The 18,012-nt window shown below is 36.3% G+C and overlaps 1 protein-coding gene and 1 non-coding gene across 2 annotated transcripts in view; both read right to left on the bottom strand.

The window, feature by feature from the left end:
* The window catches only part of LOC110997633 (dynein axonemal heavy chain 3), a 46,540-nt gene that overhangs the window by 2,430 nt on the left and 26,098 nt on the right, over positions 1–18,012 (bottom strand). The window contains exons 36-69 of the mRNA XM_022265878.2: positions 17,758–17,829; positions 17,327–17,470; positions 16,685–16,870; positions 15,922–16,148; positions 15,662–15,842; positions 15,202–15,349; positions 14,629–14,717; positions 14,200–14,313; positions 13,855–13,980; positions 13,523–13,683; positions 12,720–12,863; positions 12,466–12,585; positions 11,908–12,073; positions 10,972–11,224; positions 10,736–10,862; positions 10,548–10,659; positions 10,264–10,377; positions 9,784–9,961; positions 9,366–9,470; positions 8,859–9,020; positions 7,949–8,135; positions 7,473–7,593; positions 7,037–7,204; positions 6,407–6,642; positions 6,109–6,292; positions 5,609–5,745; positions 4,345–4,482; positions 3,623–3,860; positions 3,021–3,228; positions 2,098–2,348; positions 1,730–1,887; positions 1,060–1,219; positions 548–742; positions 143–351 (exon numbers count right to left, since the gene is read on the bottom strand). Coding sequence (XP_022121570.2) covers positions 143–351; positions 548–742; positions 1,060–1,219; positions 1,730–1,887; positions 2,098–2,348; positions 3,021–3,228; positions 3,623–3,860; positions 4,345–4,482; positions 5,609–5,745; positions 6,109–6,292; positions 6,407–6,642; positions 7,037–7,204; positions 7,473–7,593; positions 7,949–8,135; positions 8,859–9,020; positions 9,366–9,470; positions 9,784–9,961; positions 10,264–10,377; positions 10,548–10,659; positions 10,736–10,862; positions 10,972–11,224; positions 11,908–12,073; positions 12,466–12,585; positions 12,720–12,863; positions 13,523–13,683; positions 13,855–13,980; positions 14,200–14,313; positions 14,629–14,717; positions 15,202–15,349; positions 15,662–15,842; positions 15,922–16,148; positions 16,685–16,870; positions 17,327–17,470; positions 17,758–17,829 — 5,519 coding nt within the window. The remainder of the gene's footprint in view (positions 1–142; positions 352–547; positions 743–1,059; positions 1,220–1,729; positions 1,888–2,097; positions 2,349–3,020; positions 3,229–3,622; positions 3,861–4,344; positions 4,483–5,608; positions 5,746–6,108; positions 6,293–6,406; positions 6,643–7,036; positions 7,205–7,472; positions 7,594–7,948; positions 8,136–8,858; positions 9,021–9,365; positions 9,471–9,783; positions 9,962–10,263; positions 10,378–10,547; positions 10,660–10,735; positions 10,863–10,971; positions 11,225–11,907; positions 12,074–12,465; positions 12,586–12,719; positions 12,864–13,522; positions 13,684–13,854; positions 13,981–14,199; positions 14,314–14,628; positions 14,718–15,201; positions 15,350–15,661; positions 15,843–15,921; positions 16,149–16,684; positions 16,871–17,326; positions 17,471–17,757; positions 17,830–18,012) is intronic.
* Positions 4,768–4,849, bottom strand: Trnal-aag. Its single transcript has one exon. It is a non-coding gene; the product is annotated as a tRNA-Leu (tRNA).

Raw genomic sequence — 18,012 nt, 5'->3', positions numbered from 1 at the left:
AAATGCCGACAACGCACTCGCGAGCCCTCTGGCATCGAGTCTCCATGGGCGGCGGTATCACTTAAATTCAGGTGAGCCTCCTGCCCGTTTGGCCCCTGTTCTATAAAAAAAGGTATATAGGTATTTAAGGTACACAACATACCTTGAAAGAAAATCGGCGACGTATGAGCCCAAGGGTTTCATAGAAGGATAGGATTTGGACATCCAAGCGCCAGGCACGATTCCTTTGACAAACGCATTGTTGCACTCCTCCAGTTCTGCACTCATGATGGCCAGACCCTGGGCTGCCATATACACACCATGGAGTGTTCGTGCCACTACCGCCAATAGACGATTGTATCTGATCAGTTCCTGTAAAATTAAACCAACCATATGAAGAAAAAAAACATACTGTGTACCTAAATATTCCAGGCACTTCATAAAAATTACATTTTCATTTATATTTGTGAGTGAAAAGATTTGAGGAATTACTCAAATCTTCTGACATTAAATATATTATTTTCTAACTATTAATTACCATGAATATAAAAAAAGAAATATAGGTTACCTGTTTAAGTACTGTATTCATACTGTTATAGTACTGAACGGGGTATCTCTGCGAGACGTCGAAGACATCGTAGGGCGGGGGGAGTCTGGACTTCATGTCTCGGGTCAGCTCCACCACGCCCCCTCCCTCGCCCCCCTCACCTCCTCCACCCCCTGATGTTATGGAAGTCTGGGTTAAGAGACAACCAAATAGGAGCTGGAAAAGAAATGATTTCAATATACAGTTTATTTTATAATCTATAATTAAATTAATCAATAGAAAAGTCATAGTCATTGACTCCAAATTGGGGCTCAGGAGTCACAAAAGGCGTCTTAGAGACGACGCCTCTACAGACTAAAACTTTTTTAGAACAAAAAAGACGAAGTCGAGTGTAAGGAGCTGCTATCAATATACTTAGAATAATGAAGTGATCGCCATCTACTTTTTACAGATATCCTTATAATTCCGTATTATATAAAACAATATAAAATTTTCAGACCCGCCATATATTTAAAGTAATCAGAAAGACTCACGGCTGCAGTCTCCTTATTATCCTTGGTAATGTCAGCATTCTCATGAAGACCAAACACCTCTGGCTTGGCGATCATTGGCAACGCACGAATGTGTTCCAATACACTATTGTAGTCCATACTGGCTGGCATACGATATTCTCCACTCGGAGAAAACGAGTAACTAGGGAGGATTAGAAAAGCTTTGTTCATATTAAATCATTACAGCAATGTAGACCTAGTGGTACAAGCACTCAACCCTGAGACTGTAGGAATTTCACAATATTTTTCTATGAAGCCAATTAGGCTTTACGTGCACGGTGAAGAGAGAGGAAACCCGCATGTTTGATCGCATTGAAAAATGATCCATGACATTGATACATACAATGTGACTGGTATTTTATTTTGTAATTCTATATCATTATAAACACAGCCTAAATCGTTTTGCTTTGTATCTATGTGCATTTTCACCCGAACCCAATAATTAATCCACAATCTCAGATTGAGAACAACACCGTGACAGTCGATCTATCTATCTACATCCCAACAACCAAACCCTACGTAGACAATCCATAAAAGATATCAAAAAGCTTTTTAAATATTTTACAACCTACATCATATTGTAAATACCATTTGAAAGACAGCGCTTTTATGAAGGACAACGCGATAAAAGTGAATTTGCCAAGTTACTCACTCAAGCTCCGCAGTAACATCTTCATTGTAGAAGAGAGAAAGCAGTGACATGATGAGTCTTCTATCCTTGTCATCTGTGACCCTTCCACCATAATTGCATTCACCCGCCAAGTAGTTCAACGCTTCTAGGGGCGTTTCCGCGTATTCCGTTAGGAACATCTAAAGTTCAATAAATACAGACTTTATGTAAATATCTACACCCTGAAGGCTAACTCCATTACATAAACCAAAATCATATCATTTGACTCTAAGAAGTAACAAGAATAATTTCGATCAGATAAGCTTTCTAACTTGTACACGATTTTATTACATATTTTCAAACAATAAAACTACCGAATAAGAAAACAATTTGGTTAAAACATTACACACCTGTAATTGCATAATGCATATCCTCAGATCACTCTCATTAAATTCATACTGAATGTTCCAGCCGAGAGGACCGAATGCGCGTCTCTCTTGAACAATCGCGTGGAAGAAGCAAAGCGCGAACAAAAGTCTTCGCCATTCCTCAGTTCGAGGGCACGATATATAGAACTCGGGGTCACAAATGGGATCCGATATGTATGAACGGTAAATGTTGTTTTTTAGACCTTTAGGAGCTTCGTTTGTCATTTTCACACCTGCGTTATGGTATGATTATTAGTAAATAAATCCTAATACACGTACATAATCCCGAATTTATTACATTACTCGACGAGAGACTATATAAAAAAATAAGGCAAATATTAATAATGCTGGATTTACACACCTCTTAGGAGCATTTTAAAAGTTATAATATTTTTATAAAGCAACTATAATATTTTTTAGGTATAGTATAGTATAGGTATCTTCAAAATTCTACAATCAACTTGTAGCAAATGCGTTGTTACAATAAATCTAATATCCTATGTGTATTTCGAAAATAACGTATTCTTTACGCCCTCTTATTAAATAGAAATTAACAAGCGAATATAATCATTCGGTCATTCAGTAGACGTCAACTCTCTACATAGCGATCACGACCGCTCTGTCAAGAGTGTACCGGATAAGAAGGAGAAGAATATAATCATTCATAATTTACCATTCAGCCAAAATAGGTGTGGGCCGGTCTTAGTAAGTAATAAATATGTTTGTTTTTGCAATTCAATAATAAATAATAATACGTATTTTGGTTGCTATTTTTTTCAGACGTATTGGTTAAAATTTATAAAGTTTTTCGTAAATAAAGCTGCCGTAAATTTTTTGACCCTTCATTTTATCATTGAATCACTATGGCTCACTCTCAGATCCCGAGTACAATTGAAGTATCTAACCATTCTGCAACACAGTAACGGGAAACGCTCGACTGGGGTACGAGGTGAGCCAGCATCGGAATTCCTTGTGCGTGTACTGAGGGATGATGACCTCCGCGCAGATCCTCTCCAGCTCTCCCATCCAGGAGTCCATCACGTGGCAGTTCTGTAGGACTACCCAACCGCCTGTCTGGATCGCTGTGTTAATCATGTTCGCTGCTATCGGACCCTGGCAAATGAAATTATATAATCATTGCAAAAGGCTGAAATGATATTCGTTTTGTTTTTGTTCTATGTAATCCTTATTCTGTATATAAACACAATTGCTAGTAAGTAAGTAGAACGCAAGATATAAGTTTTTCCAATGAGTTACGTACTTGATGCTAGATTTTTGTCTGATATATTTAAGGGGTTCGGCGCTAAATACAGGTTCACACCTAGTTCAGCGTCAGATAAACCTGACTAATTTTGTTTATATAACTAGCGCAATATCTAATAAACTTTACCAGTGAAACAAACTTGAAATAAATTATTATTATTATCATAAGACTTCTTTAGGAATTAAGTATTTTCAAAGATTACTCCGAATAAACAAAATAATATAAATGTTAAAAAGCAAGTACCTGTCCCTGACCAAGCGAAATAGTCTCGAAGCTGACGACCTTTCTCTCCATGGAGAACTTGACTAACCCTGACATAGGATCGGAGCCAGGTGACAGGATGAAAATGAGCGGAGAACAGCAATTGCTGTCATTGTACGACTTCTCCAAGTCGAAGGGTGGTGGTTCGATGTAGGTACGACCCATTTCCACCACCACATACTGTTGGACTAGTGGTATTAACTTGTCAGGTCGAATGCATCTAAACAACATAAGTCGTGAGAATATTCTGGTGAAATACGGCTCATTGTAATGACGGAATGTAATGTAGGTTTTATAATGAAGTTTTTATCAATATTATAAGCCTGGCACACAATGAGTGAAGTGCTAAGATTGTTGCGTCAATACGCACTACAAGGTTTCAAACATTATTACAATAACCTTTTAATAAAAATCCTACAACAATATATCTACCGATCGTATTGATTTGCTGGCTCACAAGACTGTCACTAAATAAACATTTACGTCGCAAACACAATTTAAAATTCATTGTTTAGTTTGAGTACTCATAAAAACGATCCGATAATTACAAAACGACTAACGATATGTAATTAATCTAAGAAAATGAGTTGCTGTTATTAAAATTGTAACTAAAACCATATCGATCGATCACGTCAGCTTTAAGAAACGAATCTCCCTAAACAGATACACACACAGTTACAAGCTTATAAATAATATAAGAATACCTCAACATTATCAGCTTGGGTATGCCTTTAATTTCTTCATAGGGATGTGGGAAAGACGTTTCGTGCGGAGCTGACAGATCGTAGAACTCCTTCCAACTAGGTACGTTCGTTTCAAAGTGCTCTTTAAAACCGCGTAGGCTGTAAATGGGAATCTTTATATTAAAAATGCACATTATAAAAACTTATATAAAAATACCTTATTTTTGAAGGTATTTTATAGGTATATACCTTTTATTTAAATAAAATAAAATTGAATGGCTATTTTCTAAAAAAATATAATCCAATCTTTTTCAGAGCTTAGTGTTTTAAACAAATTATTGATCTATATAAATAACGTGCTTAGTGCGCATTTAATTAAATAAAAAATATTATGTGTAACACATATAATCTACTATCAATATAACAAAAAACTAAAAAGATGTCTGGCAGCGGTGGGATTCGAACCCACGCCTCCGAAGAGACTGGTGCCTTAAACCAGCGCCTTAGACCGCTCGGCCACGCTACCCATATCTAATGCTTTGAAATAGTAGATTAAACTACAGTAATAATCTATTTCTAGATTGATCTCAAATAGTTTGGCACTTCATATGATATCTTATATAACACTATTGACAAAAGTTGTATTTTCTGTGTATAAGATTTTTGTTCATTAAAAGTCATCAATCTAGAAGTGGATTAAAAAAATATATATTATTTGTTATCTATAAAATTAAACTAATATAAATATAAGCAACGCTGCACACATTTTTGTTGCCAAGCAAATTCCTTAGACATTGTCTTTGGTAAATCTTCGTAACATAACCTTTCGAAGGCTTTACACAAATCGTAAAGAGTAGTCATAGGAATTTGCGTTTATTTTCGTGAGATAAGTTTTATATAAACCCTCGATAATAATATGACGATGTCAAGGTTGGAATGCTAATACAAATCAAAGCCAAAGCCAGCATCGGAATACTGGGCGTTGACATATCGAATTACATTTAGTTCAAGAACATTTGGAAGGAAATGCTAATTTATCCTCTAAAAGTTTAGTGAGGATGCCTTGGTTTTTGCCGAACACCACCAATATGTAGAACCAGCTGCCTTTCCATATGTTCCTGGACCAATTTCACTTAGAGTCCTAAAGAAAGGAGCGTAGCAATTCTTAAATGGCCGGAAACGAACTTGCGAGATGTCCGGTCCATGCCCGTTCATTATATATATTGTTATATAAATACTAGTTATTGAAATTTTAAGAAGAAGATTAAAAGATTTTTAATCTTACCCGTTAAGATTGCTACTGCGCACGATTTCCGACCAAGCCTTGTCTGAAAGCCAAGTGGGAGCTGGATTCTCGTAAGGATTCTCCAACGCCACTCCACCAGTCAGGAGAAATGATACCAACTCATCGTCAATTTCTCCCTGCAAATTTTGCAAGACTGTATATATATGTAAAAAAAGAGTTGACGCCCACCGGAACCCTGGCAAGGTGGAAAAAAAGAGACAGCGGGGAAGAATTGGAAAATGGTGGCGAGGATGCGAGACAAGTGGAAGAATTTTGAGTAGGTCTTCACACCGTCGCAGATCGTGTACTAATGTGAAACATAATGACATGAATTTAATGTAATCCTGATTACAAAGTACCTACTTGAATGGAGGCTTATTTTATTTATTTTTTTAAATTATAAACTATTTTGAAACTTAAACTTACTTAAGTTTCAAAATCACCGACGTACAACATCATATCAAAAATAACTTCCAACACAAAAAATAACTCCATGTTACCCTAGCACGAAGAATTCCCAGTGTGAGAACGAGTGAGAAGATAAGCTTGTCTTTCTCGAAAAGACTTCGGCAGACATTTTCGTAGATGCTTTTCGTGAAGAAGGCATTGAGTCCTTCCAGACGCTCATCCAGAACGTCGCTTTTGGGCGAATTCAATATAGCTTGGTTGTAAAGATTTATAAACCTGCCAATAAAAATAATATTAGAGCCAAACAAATAGCCGTATCTGAACAAACTTTCAAAGTGGTACTTAAAATATAATTAATCAAAAGTAATACATATTTCAAGGAAACCTTACCAATTCAACGAATACTGGTACATAGGATCAATATTGGACAAGTCCGAGATACAGAAGAAAAGGACAGAGCTATGTTTCGAGACTGGAACGTAAAGAAGTCGAGCTTCATCTATCTCTTTCTCGGTGATAGCAGCGGCTGCCTGTTTAGCCTCTATCTCTATAGAAAGGACCTTGGATGATGATAAAATTTGGTTGGCTGACTCGTCTTCCAAAATATTTCCGGCTGAAGATAGCACCTGATAACGAAAAAGGAAGATTATTATAATTTTGTCTCTTTCTTATTGAAGGTCTACAATTCTGCCCTGAAATTAAAGAACGTTTCTGAATAAAGGTTTCGAATCGTCAATATTGTCTTAAATGGCCTATTTTATATTTAAAAATGTAGAATAATGTAAGTAATGAAAAAGGATTGACAAATATATTCGTTGTTAATACACGGTTCAGACAATGACTTAACAAAAATAAAGTTAGATCGATTGGTCTCAATCATTCCAGATTGAAATATTGACGTTTCAAAAGTAGTATTACTAACTTAATAGTACTACTATAATAAGACTGTAACAACTTAATTACTGACGCCAATTACCCACTAAATTCAACAAACATTTACAATAAATATTATTTGCTTACCTCTAAAATTTTATCCTCAATCTCTTTGAGGGTTCTCTTGTTATTAGCTCCTTCCACGATGAGCTGATTCTTCTTCAGCTCCAGCTCAGGTCTGTCTTGAGCTACCACTATTCCTAGCAGTTGATCTTGGAGACCTTGTGGGGTTATCATGAAGTTCAGCATTGTTACCTAAAAATAATAATTTTAGTTTTTCTTTTCATCTACAAATGGCAACCCATTCTGGCTTCAGACGTCCTGGTCCCTTATCCCACAACAATCTTTTCAATTTTAACAAAACCTTAACACACGATGGGATGCTTCCTGGTGAATCATTTCATCAATTTCTCTAATTATTCATGAAGCTCATAAAGCACGACACTCCGTACCTACTGTACTGTTTTCAGATTATGGAGGCAGAGGAAAGCTTGAAAGAGGAAAAGTTAAGAGTTGTGGGTACCTTGACAGCAATTTCTGGTAAATAGTGAGGGTTACTGAGTCGCGTTGTGATGTAGAAGCGGAAACTGTGATTGTACTCTAGCACATTGTCTCCCAGCTTCAGACATTCCACACCACCTGATCTATAAAGTAAAAGTAAGCAAACAAAACACATAATTTTGTCACATGTTATGTTCATCACATAAAGACATATAATACAAGAATTGAATAGAGTGAATGAGATCTTATGTAATTGGAGCAGATACAGATCCATGTACCTGAATATCTAAGGAATGGTAAATAACTAATTTTAAATAAATTTATTTATTTGATATTTATTATTCCTACAGCTAGTTATAATATAAAACATAGTAAACAGTTATTATAAAGGTGAAACAGGTTTACTAAAATTACTTATTTTTTATATAAATAACAAACAAAACGTATGTCTAATAATAAATAAATAATGTTAATAGCACTTTCAGATTTTCTTCTCACCTAAATACATTCCTAAGCAAAACCGGTTCCAGAACGGCATCAAGATGCTCCCGTATGTTCTCCAGAATGACCGGCAAACCCATTTGAATAGCATTCTCCATCACACGCACGTAATTCGGGTCCGTTAGCTTAATCACCTTCAATTGATTATCACGCTCCATGTTTTTTACCCATTTGTTCGCTTGCTCTATTCAAAGACAAAATAATTGAAAAATTGTTTGGCTTCACAATTATTGTGAATCAAGATAAGTTCCCGTGTTCGCCAATTATGTTGAAATAAATCAGTCACAAACGAAGAAGTTCTTCGGTGCGCAAAACGATCCCGAGATCTCACTTTGACCATTAAAAAGAAGAAGATAAGTTACTTGGGACATGTGCTTCGACACGAACTTCTTTAAGTCATCATGATGGGCAAGGTCGAGGGGAAAAGACGCGCTGGTAGAAGGAGGAAGCCGTGGCTCCGCAATATCAGAGAACGGATGGAAGTGGCCAGCGTAGAACAGCTGATGTGCGTTGCGTAGAATAAGAAGAAGTATGACGAGCTGATCGCCAACCTCCAGAAGGTGGAGAGGCATTACAAGAAGAAGAAGAGCGGCCGGAATAACTTCATTGGCACGTTTAGGGTATGAAGACATTGCTGTGATTTGTAAGCACAGATTGTAGATGTCCCTACAGTCTAATCTGTTTATTTTTTGGGACAATAGGCAAAGGAACAGATGGGTCACTTAGAGTTAAGTACTTACCGCCACCTATGGACACCAGCTAGACTACAACAGCGGAAGACTTGCAAGTGACAAAAGTTTTTCGCAGATGACAGAGTTGCCAGGATGTAAGGTGGTACTATACGTACCTAAGTATTATTTATGTGTTTAAGAAAGATACCAAAAGATAAATAACTTGAAGAACAGACCTTGAGGATCAATCATAAGAGGCCATCTCCTTGATTTTTCAACAATAATGCCATTCTCAATAGAGAAGGCGTCGACGGGTAGCCCCGCTATATTCCACGCCCTGATCACAACCGGTTCACCTAGTGTTGATAGAAGCGAGTATGTCTCCGAACATGGTATCTCTGAAATTAAAAACTAATATTTACCCGAATATAACTAAACAAATAGCTTTTTAATTAATATCGACTTCAGGTTCTTAAAATTTCTGTTTAAACTAAAAACCTGTAATTAAATAATAGTGGCACTAGAACCTTTTTTTAGCTTTGGCCTCAGATTTCTAAATCTGTTTCATGATAATTTAGCAATCTAATATAGGATCTGATTATGCTCCTGTACCTGACACACGCCGTCGAGTTTTTGGGTCTAAGGCAAGCCGGTTTTCTCAGGAGGTCCATGTTAAATGCGCACATAGAAAGGAAGCCTATTGATGCACAGCCGTGGATATAGAATAGAATAGAAAAAAATACCTAATTCAATAGTGCGCTGATTCCAAAGAAGGATAATTTCTCTTCTATAATTCACCGTGTAAGGACCCAAATAAGCGATAAATCCTGCTGATAATAACACGTCACCTGAAATTTTTAAAGTTATGTCATAATTTAAGTGTTAATGTGTTATTACGAAGAAAACGGCTTACATAGATTTATCTAGGTATTGTAATAAAATGTTTAGTGTAAAAACGTGTTACATTTTATCAAAAAATGTTTCAAAAAAACGGCACATGTATTCGCTTAAAGTCTAGACTTCTGAATCTTACTTTTACGGTCGGTAATAAATTTGGCAATAAAATTTTCCACATTATCCAAGTTAGTTTAATTTTCAAATAAGCCTTTGAATCTAAAGAGAACAGAGAAATTAAGTAGTTTATTTTATTTGTATAGTCACCTATAATATTATCCAGCAGGTTCTGCAGCTGTAAAGCTAAATCAGTCCAACGAGCCTTCTCCCCTCCGAGGCCTCCGATCAGCTGTTCCGCCCGCGACAGTTTCGTGGAGCAAAGTTCAATTTCATCCTCGAGACCTTTCTTCTTCCGGGTCATCTCCGCAAATTCATCGTTTAGCGCCTGGAATATACATGTGCGAATATATGTTAGTATTGTAATGTATAGTCCTAGCCAATCTAGTTAACTCAAGTTTTCTGATCAGCGGGTTTTAATCGACTCATTCAAGAACCCATACAAGTCCCTCAATGAAGTCTTCAAAATCGACAAACAAAGAAAAACATGAAGTATTTAAAGAAGAACCTTGCTACCAAATCCATCGTTTACTTGGTGTGTTATATGCTATAATAATGCTAGAATTGGTAAAAATGGGAAAATTATCCTAAAAACGCATAGCACTGTAAGTTAATAAATAAGCTATTAACCTGTAATTTATCGAGGACTCCTTGCAACTGAGCCCTCTTCGCGTTGAGGGTGTTCATTTGCATCTGGAGCTCAGATTCAGCTTCTGCTAGAGCTGCTTTCTTAGGTGCTACCACCTAAAAGATAAGACATAAATATAAAATGGGGCGTATAAGTGTTATAAATGAAATCTGAAAAGTGCATGATGATTATAAAAACAATAGAAAACCTTCATACGAAAGACAATCTTAAAAATCGTGAATTTTCTATGAAATCTTATTTCATTTATGTTTGAAACTGGTCTAACCTTGATAACTCGGTCGTAGACGTCCATGGCTCGGACCCACCTGCAAAGGCCTTCGCAAGCGGACGATACCTTCGATATCACAGCTGGATCAAACTCACGGTCTGGGATGTATCTAGGAGATAGAAAGGAGTTAGTAGCAAGAACTGTCATTTTTGTAATTTTATTTTTTAATGATTTCAGACGCTCACTTGTCTCTTATTTTTTTCATAATAGCTGGCTGGATATTATCCTTATCGTAATTTTTCAAACTTTCCAAAAACTTCATGTCTCCAAGCATTTTCTGCGAAGGTCCCCAAAAATCATCAAATGGCTTGCCTGCAAATAATTTTAAACTTTTCATCGAGATCAAACCTACAACTGCTCACTTAGTCAATAAATAAATAATTTGTCTAAAAAGATTAGATATTATTACGGATTAGATTACCATTAGCATCCATCTTCCTATCGCCTTTTATGCCCTTCATTACACAGACGGCTTCCATCACCAGCTTGACTCCTGCTGGAGGGTTTTTCATGGATTTAACGAGAGTAATATCAGCTGGTTTGAGGGTATTAAGGGCATCAAGAGCCGCTTGTAGGGCTGGCACTGCTTCAGCGAGATCTGATTCACAATCGTCCTTAATGGCCTGAGCTGCTGCAGCCGCTTCGTTTGCTAGAGCTTCATCAGCACCGACGATCTAAAATAGTATTACGTATCATAGTGTATTCATGGTCAAAATTAGCTTAGAGCTTAAAGTTTAACTAAGTTTGACACATCATACTTTTCACTCGTTCACTTAGAATCGTAAAATTAGTTGTAGGCACTGCTTGTTTGGTTAGCCTAAACCACCGTTGGCAAAATTGTTTAAGTATTACTTTGAATTCTAGTCTATTTCATATTTACCATTTTAGTACACTTAAATGACTCCCTATACCACACGGGGGTACCTATTGTCGCACTTTGTACCCTAACAATATCAACGAATAATTATAATATTATTTTAGTCAATGCTTCGGTGTATGGTAAAATTTACATAATGTGCACATTCTATGCTTTATTGTTGTATTTAAGCATATTTGAAGTGTGACCCAATATAACGCGTTATGTACAAATAACTCGAGATTAACTTTTCTCGTTAAAGGGGATTTAAATCCAATATGTATTTAGAAACTCTATGTTATGAACGAAATAAGTACCTAAAAATTATAAATGTTAGAAATTTAATGTGTGAAATCCCTTTGTTTTATGGGGGAATACCCGTGTTACCTAGGGACTGACATCGCATAAAATGAAAATGCTTCACAAGAGTCCATGTTATAAAGTTTCACTTACTACATTTTGATTGGATTATATCCAGTCGTGATAGTATTAAGTAAATACCTCTTTCTGCTTTTCCACTACAACCGTGTCCTGCTCGATCTTGATCATGAGTTTCTCAGTCTTATCAGATGTCTCGACAAGCAACGGCTGCAGATCTATCAGGTTCTGCTGCATCACGGCAACCTGCCCTGCTGCAAACTCCAGTTGTTCCAGACCTATCTCGTATCTATGGTATAATATAATAATTTTCTACTAGATATTTTTTTGCAACTTTAACCAATTTCGTTCTATGGCGAAATTAATACATAACATTTACACAATATTTATAACGGGCAGGAGCCTCCCTTGATGTTAAGTGATAACGCCCATGGACACTCTCTTATTTAGCGCATAGTTGCCCAAGAATACGAAGGACAGCCTATACCACGCGAATGCTTTATATCCCGATGGTGGGGCCAGCCGGGGATTCTCCATTGCAGAAAGTGTGGTACACTGGGTTAGTCATAAGCTTAATTTAAAAAAAAACTGGTCACTCACGAATAAGTATTAAACTTTACCGTAACTATACATTTCGCTTAAATAGCCTATTAAAAAAAAACATGCGACAAAGAAACCTACCGTATTCTTGCTTTGGTGATTTGATCAACTTTTATGGCATACAGGTTTTGAAAAGCCTTAATAAGCTCCAAATAACTTGTTGGCGTCACGTACACTTTACGCTTTTGCTCTGAGTAGAATCTGAAAATTATAGAATATGACGATGACTGACTGAGTGAGAGTTAGGAGCCCCCAAGGCTTCAGCTCACTTCTAAAATTGAATTGTTTATCTTTTCGTTTGATTTAACTTAAACTGAATATAATATTCCTAATACCTGTCGCTAAGTGCAACCACACTCATATGGAAGAGCTGACACATCTCCACGCAAGATTCTCGCAGATCGTCTTCCACGTTCTCCATCTTCGCGATGAACATCGACGCCACTCGCTCCAACGCCTCGGGAGGCCAAGACGTGAACCTGATGAGATCAAGGGCATTTAACGGTATTAGGTGTACCAAAGACTTTTATCACGTTTTATATGTGAAAAAGTATCAATAAAAGCTGGGACGTTCTAGATACTTACGTTGAGTAATTTTAAATGTGTGCACTGTCGAAGTTATTTTAAAATCAAAATACGTTTATTCAGATGTCCTAAGGGGCATGCTTTTAAATGTCAAGATTGTTTACAAAATTTGCGAAAGAGCAAGACTATGCAATTTCGGTGTATAGGTTGAAATAGGTTTTCAACTACCCAACAAAAAGTAGGGTAGATGAAAAACAACATATCTGAGGCCATACATTGGCTGAATCGCGCCTGATAGATAGATTTTTAATTAATATATAGACTTATTTGTTTACATAACAATTAACAAGGACTACAAAGAGCAATCGGGCAGGTGGCTCATCATTACAATGCCAGAGGGGTCGGGAGTCCGTTGCTGGCCTTTTTAGAATTGGTATGCTCTATTCTTAAAGGACCCTAAGTCAAATTGGTTCGGAAATACTGCAGTGGACAGCTTGTTCCACGTAGAGGTGGTGCGTGGCAAAAAAGCGGTGATACGAGTGGAATTTCGTATACTAATATGCGAAATAAAATTTCAGAGAAGCAGATGTAAATAAAAAAATAAAAATAATACCAGTCAATAGTCGCACAGTTGATAAGCGAAGGGAACATCCGCAGGCGGTTCCTGAAGGAATCTCCGATAGGAGACATTGCAAGCACTATTCGAAGGTTAGCTTTCACTCGTTCTACGTAGAAGCCAAACATGGCTAGCGGTGTCGTCTCTATCTTTTTACCCTGCATTTAATTATTAAGTTATAAAGACTATTATTTAACGACAAATTAATAAGATTTAATATCTCTTTACCTTGCGATTTGGCAAAAAAGCAGATTGAAACGGTTTGTAATTTTTTTTTCGTAGGAAATCTCTAGCCGTGTAATTAGAAAAGTAAAAGAAAAACAACTCACACTCTCTCTAACTGCAGCTTGCATTTTGTCCAATATCTCAACTTTCTCATCCATTCCATACAAGTTGGGAATGTCCCCAGTATTCAACAACATATTAATGTCCTCCACCATCCCTTCGTACATTATCTAGAAAATTACATGACATTTGCATAAATACACAAACGACACGTAAATATATGGAAACATTATTAAAAAGTGTAATATGAAAACTATGGTCAGTTTTCATATTACACTTTTCAATCATGTTTCCATATATTCTTCTATTTCAGTTCTGACAACAGAACTTAATAAACACCATTACAACTACATGATGAACTAATAATTGCTTTGAAACCTATAATATACCTGGTTATCAGCAAACAGGAACACAAGGGGTTTCCCGATGATACCAGCCTTCATCAGCATTTTACGAATGTCGTCTCTCCACTCGTTTTGTCCATATACCCGAGAAATTTCAATCTAAAAACGAATGTCTAATAACTAAATTTTTTTTAAAATATAATAAGCAGCTTGTCTTCTCAGTTGAATTCTTCATTTGCTAAAGGCCACTGTCAAGTTTCTGCTTCCCTGACAGTGATTTCTCTCCACTTTATATCTTCGCTTAGCGTAGCTATTATGGGGAGACAAGTGAGTAATGTGACCTGGTCACACCAGTGGGTTGGCGTCCGGCGATATAACCAAAGTAAGAACACGAACTAGTACTACATAGAACTTAAGGTACTTTTAGTTCCAGTAAGTACAAGAAGTATTAAAACAGTATAATAGATTACCAACCTGTATAACATTCATCTCGAGAATACTTGCAGCCAGTTTAACAGCACTGCTCCTTCCGCTGCCACCCACGCCCACCAGTAAGAGATTACCTGCAAAGTTTTAATGTTTTTTTCCGAGATAAAGATGCGTGTAGGGAGCGAAAAACAATCAGCGAAACTATGAATATTATCCTAGTCTATTGTTCAGATAGATTAATATTATATGAATGTTTTACAATACTGAAATAATTAAAATAACAGAAAAAAGTGGTCGCATGGTATAAATATTGAAAATCACTATTTTGAATATGAAACTAACGAAATAAAGAAATAGTTTTTGCTTTGATCTCTTTGACTTATTATATTTACTTTCGGGATAATAGTTTTCGAAATGTCTATTTATTTATACTTCGTTACCTTAATCATAGATAAAAAAATCGGTTACATAAGTTGTGGCAACTGGCGGCCATATCGCTAAGATTGATAGAATTCAGTGATATAAGTTGGGGTTTCAAGAATTTGATTGTCAAGGGAACGCAAATCAAAACGACCGCATATTTTTACAGAGATGAAGAAAGGTATTTAAATACATTACCGTTGTCCTGCAACAGTACTCTAGTGCAGCGCGAGATATGATCAAGCGCATAACGGAACATTACAAGGGACATAGGGGATGATGACACCACGTTGTACTCGTCCAGGTAGTACTGCATCTTCACAGCCATGTCTTCTAGATCCAGGACCTGAAACATTGGAATTATGCAATTTTTACTTGGTTTAGTCAGGGCCAAGCCAGTCACATTTGCCTTATGCATAATTTTGAGGAATTTAACATATCCGACTATATATAAAATATATCAGAACAATTAATATTAGAAAAATACTGTTTCAACCCATGTGGCAGATAATAAAAAAATGAGTATCGTTCACACCGTATACCATACCATGACCAGTAAAAGAAAATTTCTTACACATATATATGTCAGGGAATGCTTCGATTATCAGGAAATGTTATGATAAAGTAAATTGACCGTTAATTTTTATTTATGCTTTACCTGATCATAAATCTTGGGATCGGCATCCGGCTCCATATAGTTCCCGAAGAATATATTGGCGGCGTGTTTGTTCCCGCACTTTTCTCCCTCAGGAACGTATCCTGTCTCAGTGAGTACTTGGTCCATGTGTACGCGAAAATTACCGTATACGGCCTTGTAAACGAGCTCAAATAATTTTTGTCTGGAAACATATTAAGTATTTAGTTCAAAGATATATTATTAAATTGCCTAAAACTTCTTTATGTATATCGGCCAAATACCTGTCACTATCATCTACGAGGCGATCATAAAATACTCTGTACGTCTCATGTATCCATAACAACACCATCTTATTGACATCCTTCATATGAGTGGAGGGAACAAGAAGAACACCCTTGATAACTCTTGCGAAATCTCGTAGATTGAATAAATAGTGACATTTACTCGGAGTGGGAAGAAATTGAAGGGTCACAGCTTTGTACACTTCCATCGTTGCACTTACTATCGTCTGTAATAAAACGGTCATAAAAAATCAGTGTCATTACAAACATTTTAGGCTGGGCCACAGATTTCTATAATTCATGATCTTTTGTCGATACGACAAGCCGATTTCCTGAAGATGTTTTCCTTCACCCTTGCCTAACCAGCGAATGTTAAATGCGCTGATAAAAATTACCTTTTCTTCCTTTGAGTCGATAAAAATCTAAAATAAGATTATAAAAAGGAAAGATTTCTTTGTGATGGATGAAACTGAATAAGCAATTTCATTTAATTCTTTCACCAATATATACCATTATAAACGAGTAACATGTAATATCACATTACGAAAGATTATTGTCAATGTTTTACTGAAAGCGCTTTCTAAAACCGGTCAGGGATTCAATTTATTTTTAGGTTTCTGGTTTATAAGGTCTACGACCTAATAAATGAGGATTAAATCTGATTATAATTAAAAAAATAAAGAGATTTTAAAACAGTATTCCCTAATTTCTCGGCTAATGAAAACACACGAACACATTTGTTTAGTTATTATTAATAACTAACTTTGCTCTGTCTAGTGAGTGTGTCCGTAAAACCTTTAGCGAAGTGCCAGTCCATGATTGTGCAGAAGATCTTATTGAGAGTGTTGTCTTCGAAGGAGTCGAGGGTAATCAAAACTGTGTGACGTGTTAGACGGGACGAGATCAAGTTGGAACCGCCTCCAGGAGGCAGCATCGCTGATACGAACAACTGGAAGGTAAAATAATTTTTGATATACTGTAGCTCTGTTACTTAGGGTAATCAAAGAAACCTCAATACAAAAAAAAAACAAAGTGATTATATTGTATTATGCCAGTAGTGTTCGGCAGCATAGGGCAGGATCATAGTTCTGCTATCACAAGAATCATAGTTAAGAAAAAAAAGTGTGGAATAAATCTGTATCTACATTTTTTCATTTAAAAAAGACATCAAATCTTTTGAAGCTCTGAACAAATTATATTACTTATGTTTTGTTGTTTTTTTTTCGTATTTTTGTATTATATATTAGACAAGTCCACGTTAATTTCTTCTCTGAACTTTCACAATAATTCAAGGTTCAAGAGCTAAAGCGGTTCAGCCATTGTCGAGTTTTAGCGAGACATAGAAAACTGATAATACTAATAATTTTATAGCGGGATTACAGAATTCACTTTATCCGATATTTACCACATCAACTAGCTCCTGGCGCACCATCTCCTTAAGGTCATACCAGTGACCGTGATCAATCCATTGGCGAAGCAACTCAAGGGGCGGTTGGGCGCCCCATTGCTCCTTTTGGGGCATACTCAGGTCATCCACGAATAAGACGCACTAAATTTAACAAACAAATTGACAATATTATTTACTTAACTTCTAGGGGTCTTATAATAACTATTAATTCAAAATAAACTTTTGAACACGTATGTCCTCTTTGGAAGATAAAAACGAGATTTGTTTTAGTCACGTTATGTAAACTAAGCCTATCTCAAGTCAAGCAAATATCCAAAGCAAAGCTACTGAAACTAGATTTAAGTTTGTTTGAGAAAACGGACCTTGACGTCCGATAATGAATTCAGTATGAAATGCTCGTATATAATTTAGATTATAACCAAACTCACCTTTTTGCCCATGGACGGACCAAATACACCTTTCCTTCGTCGGTCCACTTTTGACATTATTATATCTTGGGTCTGAAATAACATGTCTTTTTTCTAGTTAAATAAATAATGAAATAACATGTTTCTTCTCTTTTCTTTTTCTTCTTGTTTAAAAAGTGACAGTAGCAATAACTAATTACTAGCAGTGTGTGTGTATATTATTAAACAATCGCCAGAACAAAGCGTCTATCAAAAAATTAGATGTGCAGTCTCAAC

Source organism: Pieris rapae, chromosome 17 (assembly GCF_905147795.1).
Source record: "Pieris rapae chromosome 17, ilPieRapa1.1, whole genome shotgun sequence".
Taxonomy (NCBI): Eukaryota; Metazoa; Arthropoda; class Insecta; order Lepidoptera; family Pieridae; genus Pieris; species Pieris rapae.
The sequence above is the reverse complement of the archived record's forward strand: the minus strand, read 5'-3'. Positions and strand labels throughout refer to the sequence as shown.